The sequence below is a fragment of the Oncorhynchus masou genome, unplaced genomic scaffold (assembly GCF_036934945.1).
Source record: "Oncorhynchus masou masou isolate Uvic2021 unplaced genomic scaffold, UVic_Omas_1.1 unplaced_scaffold_899, whole genome shotgun sequence".
NCBI lineage: Eukaryota > Metazoa > Chordata > Actinopteri > Salmoniformes > Salmonidae > Oncorhynchus > Oncorhynchus masou.
This window is the reverse complement of record NW_027015460.1, coordinates 122464-131095: the sequence shown is the minus strand read 5'-3', so window position 1 is coordinate 131095 and position 8632 is coordinate 122464. Positions and strand designations below refer to the sequence as shown.

The 8632-nt window shown below is 46.1% G+C and overlaps 1 protein-coding gene across 1 annotated transcript in view; it reads left to right on the top strand.

The window, feature by feature from the left end:
* The first annotated feature begins 633 nt into the window (after positions 1-633).
* Positions 634-8632, top strand: part of LOC135538058 (guanine nucleotide-binding protein subunit alpha-13-like) — a 50435-nt gene continuing 42436 nt past the window's right edge. The window contains exon 1 of the mRNA XM_064964051.1: positions 634-984. Within this exon, the coding sequence (XP_064820123.1) occupies positions 702-984 (283 nt within the window). The 5' untranslated portion in view covers positions 634-701. The remainder of the gene's footprint in view (positions 985-8632) is intronic.

Genomic DNA, 8632 nt, shown 5'->3' with positions numbered 1-8632 from the left:
GTCTAAAACAATGAATTTCAGTTAGTCTAGAAATTGCAATGAGTGGACTTCAAAGTGTAACAAAATCTGAGGATATGGGCAACCTTTTGTCATCCGCCCAAACGTTTATTCACATTGAGAAAATTATATTACACTGGCCCGGGTTGAACCGGGCAATGTCCTGTCACATCATCCGGCGAAAACTGCGAGGGAGGAGCACCTTTCTCAAATCAAACAGCAATCTGCACCGCTCGGTCATGTTGTCAACAAGGCATCGTCCAAAAACACACATCTCTTTTCCATACAATAAATATAAGATTTGTCATACTAGTTTTAATTGGGAAGGCAGATAAATCAATTTTATTAAAAGCAATCACTTTCGCATGTAAAAATACAGAACCTTCCTCATCAATCCACGTGCTTGAAAACGTCACTTTTATTTTCAGCCGACTTCGCCGTCGTCGGCCAGAGCGGGTTACCTGGCTCAGGCCCGAGAGGCAGCCCTGTTCCAAAACGAATGCAATCACTTTTCACCCGGTTTAAACTCCACACACCGCGGTAACCAGGCCAGTTAAACGAACCCCCTCATTGTGCTCGCCCTGTGCGCGCTCACACACACACGTTATCGTAATCGCGCCCCGCCCCACCCGCCCGCGAGTAGACTCTCCAGTCGCTCGCCTCAAACCAACTCTCTCTACTGTATCGATGAAGTTGTTTCAAAGATGGCGGATTTCCTGCCGTCCCGGTCCGTTTTATCTGTATGTTTTCCAAACTGTCTCCTCACGAGTAACGAGGCAGAACAATTAAGGAAATCTAAAGAAATAGACAAACGTATTTCGCGGGATAAGCCGTACGTGAAACGGCTGGTGAAGATTCTCCTACTCGGAGCGGGTGAAAGTGGCAAGTCCACTTTCCTGAAGCAGATGCGCATCATCCATGGTCAGGACTTCGATCAAAAGGCCAAAGAAGAGTTCAAGGCCACGATTTTTAGTAATGTAATTAAAGGTAAGGTACTACTGGGTTGTTCGTTGTACTTTATATAACGCCACTGGTGACTTGTTTTTGTCTCCCGAGGCCTTTGTTGACTTATTTGCTCTGTTCAAGAGTTGATGTCTGAGTGGGAAGTAGCCAGCTAGCATGCTAACAGTAGCCGTAACTTGGTATGCTAGCTAGCTATGTTGGGAGGACGGGCGCACTCACATCTGTTTTCTTCGCTAGCCTAGTTAGCTAGCTAACACACACACACACACACAAAGCTAGAAGAAACGCCCATGTTTATTTGAAAGTGTTTCTGTGCACCAGTGGGATTTGAAGAGATGAGGCCACACAGACCCGAGCGGGGGGTTTCCCTTTGAACATGATTCAGTTGTCTGAATATATCTCCTGATATCACGCGTATTGTTTGTCCCATGTCAGTATTATTCAGGGGTTGGAAAATAGTATGACAGTTTATCAGCTGTTTTTTTTTTTTATCAGGCAATGTACCCAGCTAGCAGTAAGCTTTGGCTAACTAATGCGCTAGCTAGCTTTGTTGCTGTAGTTTAACGTATTTATAAACTTATTTGAGTGTTTTTAAAAACATGAATCTTGAACAGTCATAGTGAAATAACTTGGTAGCTAGTTTGACAATCAGAAAGCTTAAATGGTTTTAATCACAGCGGATATAACTAGATGAAGAATATCCTAACCATCATTGCACATATTTTAGAAAAATCAGATGTATCACGTTTTCATGTTATGGAAACCAAGCCGTATATGAGGACTCGGATGGGCATCCTTAGGGATTAAAACGTGGAGACGGATAATAAACTGTTCAATGTTTAGTGTGGTTACTGAAGGCAAATATGTAATTAGTAACTCCTTGGTCGTTGGTGCGGAGTGTATACTGAACAAAAATATAAATGCAACAATAAAATATTTCACAGAGTTAGTTCATAGAAGATCATCAGTCAATTGAAATAAATTCATTAGGCCCTAATCTATGGATTTCACGACTGGGAATACAGATTCATCTGTTGGTCACAGATGCCTTAGATACCGTGCCTCAGGAATTTGTCACGGTATCTCTGTGCATTCAAATTGCAATCTGTAAAATGCAATTGTGTTCGTTGTTCGGTAGCTTATGCCTGCCCATACCATAACCCCACCATCACCATGGGCATTCTGTTCACAACGCTGACATCAGCAAACTGCTCGCCCACAGGACGCCATGCATGTGGTCTGTGGTTGTGAGGCAGGGTTGGACATACTGCCCCCCCCCCAAATTAAATGATGGAGGTGGCTTATGGTAGAGAAATTAACATTCAATTCTTGGAAAAGAAGACATGCTCACTAACGGGGATGTAAACAAATTTGTGCACAACATTTGAGAGAAATAAGCTTTTTTTGTGTATGGAACATTTCTGGGATCTTTTATTTCAGCTCATGAATCATGGGACCAACACTTTACATGTTGCATTTATATTTTTGTTCAGTGTATAATGTGTGAATATATGTAGCTATAGAAACCAGAGGTGGCTGGTGGGAGAAGCTATAGGAGGACCAGGCTCATTGGAATGGAACAGAGTCAAATCCATGGTTTCCATATGTTTCATACCGTTCCATTTATTCCATTCCAGCCATTACAATGAGCCCGTCGTCCTATAGCTCCTCCCATGAGCCTCCTCTGATAGAAATCTCGGGAACAGAACCGTTTCTTCAAACCGGCACAAACAAGTTGTTTGCACATGATCAGCACTAAACGGCAGTTGAACTGCAAGAAAATCTGTCTACCTTGTAGAGACGAGCGGTCCCGGTTGTTGTCAGCTTGAATATTGTCATTAAAATGTTTTAATTGGTTGGCAAGATAAACTCTGTGGATTGGTCAACCATGTGCTACGGCTCTGTGCATTGGTCAACCATGTGCTACGGCTCTGTGCATTGGTCAACTATGTGCTACGGCCGCTCAAGACTTCAGCTAATTTCATCTTCTGGTGCTGAGCCAGCAGTGCTGCCGCTGCTCATGGGGACGAGCACCACGAACCTTGCCACTTCCGTTTTGGCACCCGCCGTCTTACTCTTATTGAAGTCTATGAGACCTTTTGCCGGTTGCCACGACCTGCCTGTAAACGTGGTAACAGCATGCAAGACACGCTTCCACGTGGCCTACCACTGTCGATCACATCATATAGGCACCGGTTTCACACCGTTTCCATACAGATATCCACACATTATACAATCAGGACTGACGGACAAGGAACTACGGGTTATTGATAAACCTTCACTAACAGGATTTTCGTAAAAAAAAAAATCCGTCCTCTTAAAAATGTGTCAGTTATTTTTTTTGTCCTCAGCATTTTAAACATTTTAACCGCCTACGTCCTTTATAGGGCAACTGGAAACCATGTTGTTTTGAGGCGGCGATAAGATGTGATCGCTCGTATTCCAATTGTTTCTATTCACCCAGACAGTCTGTCAAACTTGCTGGCTAGATCAATTGGCTACTTTGTTTCTTACCTAGCTAGCTATTTGTTATTTTCCTGTAAATCATCTTTACTTGTCAGATCCTCCCCCTGAATGTTGAGTGTTTTTAGTTGAAAGTTCAACACCGGTGGATTTCGGTCACGTTTTGGTAGACTGAGGCATTAGGCCGAGCTGTATAAAATCTGGAGAGAGAGAGAACATGAAAGGGGTATTTCTGCCTCCAACTTGCATGGTCATACCAAGGTCTGGTAGTCGTGACAACCCAGCCCTGCACACACGAGTCAATGATATTACCAGAGATGTACAGCAATACTACAGTCCGATAACTCCTGTTATGCAAACAAACATCTTTTATGGGGGGGGGTGAAACCACTCCGGGTGGTTCCCCCCCCCTATAGTTGGCTACTTTGTTCATTACGCAGACTACTTTAGGTTTCCTGGTACACGCTGGTTTGTTAGTGTAGCAGTCCCGAGGAAATAAATGAATTGTCAACTATACAATTATAGTCATTGTGTTGTTGTTTTTTTTGGGTCAACTTTTCCTTTGTGAGTCGTTGATCACAATGAAGCTATTTATCTAAGATCTGTCGTACATAGACGAAACTCTTCCATTTAACGTCTTCTTGACAGGTGCACACTTGTTGACACACCGTTTCGCAAAACTCCCATTAAAGAACCATGTTGAATCATTGTGTTAATTTTAGATGGGTACTTTACTGTTATTCGATCATCAGACATGGAGCATGTCCCCGGTAGCTCTGTCTGTGTGGGGGGGTGCAGGGGGTTCCCAGCCTCACACCATGATGTCATATCCTCACTGTGAAATGCATGAATGGGGGGGTGCAGGGGGTTCCCAGCCTCACACCATGATGTCATATCCTCACTGTGAAATGCATGAATGGGGGGGGTATATACACACACACAGACAGATGGATGATTGGCTGTGGGTGATTGGCTAAGCCCGGGCAGGATCTCCAATGAGGAACGCTGTGTTTTGTCTTCTATGACAGATGAATGGTGGGAGTCCTGAGGTTCGTCCCAAATGGCTCCCTATACACTGCACTAACGTTTTGGCCTGCGCCCTATGCACCCTGGTATAAAGTAGTGCACCATTTTGGGGACGAAGCCCCCTGATGACGCTGCTCTGTTCTCATCTTCAGCGTCCCTCAGACAGGAAATATAGATGTAGCCTATAGACCTGGTGGTGAAAGGCCTGTGTTTAGGGACCTTATCTCATCAGTCTTCTATTTGTAAACAAAGGGCCTTGGCTCATCATGTTATGATTTAAATTCTTTAATCCATCTCTAAATCTCCCTCCGTTAAGTCTTCAGTTCTGACCTTAGGGGGGGGGGGCTGTTTGTTTTTAGCTAAATAAATGGTCTGTCCCTGTCTCCTAAATCTTGTTGTACTTATTTACATTCTACGGGCCTGTTTATCTGGACTGTATTTTATCCCTAAGGAGTGATACGATCTACCCTCCCTTTGTCTCTCTGGAAGAACAGCCTAGTGCATGTCTGGATAGTATAGCCTAAGTCTAGGTGTGGTTCCCTAGATAGTGCACTGCATTTTTGGGCCCATAAGGGGGTCTGGTCAGAAGTAGTGCACTATATGGGGGAATAGGGTGTCGTGTGAGCCAACAGGCGTTATGTAGCATTAATGACAGTGACAGATTTTTATTTTTTTGTCCGGCCGACTCGTGAGGAGCTAGCAGGGGCCTCGAGTGTTGCACTTCCTCTTGTGATGTCATAGATGGATTGACGGGTGGTGTTGGATCTAGGCTGAGCTCTCCCAGCGTGAGTCATCTCTTTCAGTTATTAAATGGAGATGTTAGAACAACTTTATTTTAAAGCCTCTGGGGTCTCAGTGCTGATCTAGGATCAGATACCCCCTCCTCTGTGTTATTCATTGATCTAATTGGCAGAACTGATCCTAGACCAGCAATGTCTCGTACTCTGAGATGCTTTGTGAGTATGTGCTATGAACACCTGTTCAGTCAGGCAGGGTTGCCTAACCCTCTTCCTGAGGATCTACTGTCCTGTAGGTTTTCAGTCTAACCCTAATTTAGCATATCTGATTCAGCTAGTTAAGGTCCTGTTGAACATCTAATTAGTAGAATCAGGTGTGTTTAAATTAGGGTGGGACTGAAAACCCACAGGACTGAAAACCCACAGATCTCCAGGAAGAGGGTTGGACTGAAAACCCACAGGCCGGTCGATCTCCAGGAAGAGGGTTGGACTGAAAACCCACAGGCCGGTCGATCTCCAGGAAGAGGGTTGGACTGAAAACCCACAGGACGGTCGATCTCCAGGAAGAGGGTTGGACTGAAAACCCACAGGCCGGTCGATCTCCAGGAAGAGGGTTGGACTGAAAACCCACAGGACGGTAGATCTCCAGGAAGAGGGTTGGACTGAAAACCCACAGGACGGTAGATCTCCAGGAAGAGGGTTGGACTGAAAACCCACAGGACGGTAGATCTCCAGGAAGAGGGTTGGACTGAAAACCCACAGGACGGTAGATCTCATGGAAGAGGGTTGGACTGAAAACCCACAGGACGGTAGATCTCATGGAAGAGGGTTGGACTGAAAACCCACCGGACGGTAGATCTCATGGAAGAGAGTTGGGCAACCCTGGTCTATGGTCTTTGGGTTTGATAGAACAGGTTGGTTTCCAGGAGTCAATCTGTTTAGTCCTTTCTGACTAACTAGCTGATGCCTCTGAGTCCCCAATGCCGCCCTATTCCTTACTTAGTGCACTATGTTTGAGCAGAGCTCTGTGTGCCAAAGTCAAAGACTTGATGGTTAGTTGTCTAATTGAATTCAATGTGGCAGTTTAGGGCTCACGGAGAGAGAAGGGTAGGGAATCGGGTTCCATTTGAGACAGTGCTCTGATCCACAGAGTCTGCTCCCTTGTCTCGGCCCTCTGCTCTGATCCACAGAGTCTGCTGCCTTGTCTCGGCCCTCTGCTCTGATCCACAGAGTCTGCTCCCTTGTCTCGGCCCTCTGCTCTGATCCACAGAGTCTGCTCCCTTGTCTCGGCCCTCTGCTCTGATCCACAGAGTCTGCTGCCTTGTCTCGGCCCTCTGCTCTGATCCACAGAGTCTGCTGCCTTGTCTCAGCCCTCTGCTCTGATCCACAGAGTCTGCTGCCTTGTCTCAGCCCTCTGCTCTGATCCACAGAGTCTGCTGCCTTGTCTCGGCCCTCTGCTCTGATCCACAGAGTCTGCTGCCTTGTCTCGGCCCTCTGCTCTGATCCACAGAGTCTGCTGCTTTGTCTCAGCCCTCTGCTCTGATCCACAGAGTCTGCTGCCTTGTCTCGGCCCTCTGCTCTGATCCACAGAGTCTGCTGCCTTGTCTCGGCCCTCTGCTCTGATCCACAGAGTCTGCTGCCTTGTCTCGGCCCTCTGCTCTGATCCACAGAGTCTGCTGCCTTGTCTCAGCCCTCTGCTCTGATCCACAGAGTCTGCTGCCTTGTCTCAGCATGTTGTTTGTATCCTGTTTACCCTCCCGCAGCCTCTTAATGACTACTGCACTAGGAGACTGTGTGTGTGTGTGTGTGTGTGTGTGTGTGTGTGTGTGTGTGTGTGTGTGTGAAGCTGTGCCTGTTCGGCTCGAAGGGACTCCAGAAAGGAAGTGTGATTCCGACTCTTACGGAACATTGGGATTGTTTCTTTACAGCAAACTGGTACACCGTTCTGTGTCGTGTAGAGATAGAACAATGTCGGTTGGCCTTCGACACAACATTGAATAACTGCTGTGTGCCAGCCAGGAGAAACCCTCTGTGTACCCCGCAGAGCCACTGCTCCTTTACTTCCTCTGCAGCCAAGTGTTCCTGCTGGGTCAGGGCTTGTTCTGGTATGGATGGTGGCGGTGACGATAGAGCCGAGGCAGGCGGTGACGAAAGAGTCTCGGTGGTGTTTGTTAGTTGCTATCTCTAGAGGTCAAAGGTCATTTGAAAACAATGACTGGAGATTGCATCAACGGAAATACTCAGAATTCCACTGGTGTGAAACGGTACAACACACCTCCTGTCCTTAGTGTCAACCGCTCAGGTGATCACTTCCTCTGTGTGTGTTTGTGGTATATTTTGTGTGTGTGGTATATTTTGTGTGTATAATAACATCAGTACTTCAATCATTAGGAAACAGTCTACCAAAACCTCACCCCCCAAACATAAGTGCCTATTCATTGTTTTCATGTTGTCAGCTGTAGTGGCTTTTCAGGTACCCCGTCTAGCAGAATCTGGGGCGAACACGGTCTGACTTCCAGGGATGGGAGTAGAATAGATACATTAGAGGATCCAATTTATTTATTTTGACGATATTATATATCGATTCAAATGCTTTTAGTTGCCGGGGAGCTAACGTTAGCTACTAGGTAGCGCTTGTCTTCGGTCTTCATTCTCCTCCTATAGCTTGGCCTCCATCTTCTGTCTTCGGTCTTCATTCTCCTCCTATAGCTTGGCCTCCATCTTCTGTCTTCGGTCTTCATTCTCCTCCTATAGCTTGGCCTCCATCTTCTGTCTTCGGTCTTCATTCTCCTCCTATAGCTTGGCCTCCATCTTCTGTCTTCGGTCTTCATTCTCCTCCTATAGCTTGGCCTCCATCTTCTGTTTTTTAAATAGAGATCCAATGTGTTTCCAGCACTTTTATTTCCATGACTGATCAAACTCGTTTTTATTATGTGTCTCTCTCTCTCTCTCGTCCCTCTGCAGCAGGCATTTAGTGAGCAGTATGTTCGGATCATCGATAACCTCAATAAAACCTCAGTGTAGAATCCCAATGCATATCGTATCATGGTGAGTCGTGATGCATATAGAATCGCGATGCATATCGTATCATGGTGAGTCGTGATGCATATAGAATCGCGCTACATATCGTATCATGGTGAGTCGTGATGCATATAGAATCGTGATGCGTATCGTATCATGGTGAGTCGTGATGCGTATCGTGTCATGGTGAGTCGTGATGCGTATCGTGTCATGGTGAGTCGTGATGCGTATCGTGTCATGGTGAGTCGTGATGCGTATCGTGTCATGGTGAGTCGTGATGCGTATCGTGTCATGGTGAGTCGTGATGCGTATCGTGTCATGGTGAGTCGTGATGCGTATCGTGTCATGGTGAGTCGTGATGCGTATCGTGTCATGGTGAGTCGTGATGCATATAGAATCGCGCTACATATCGTATCATGGTGAGT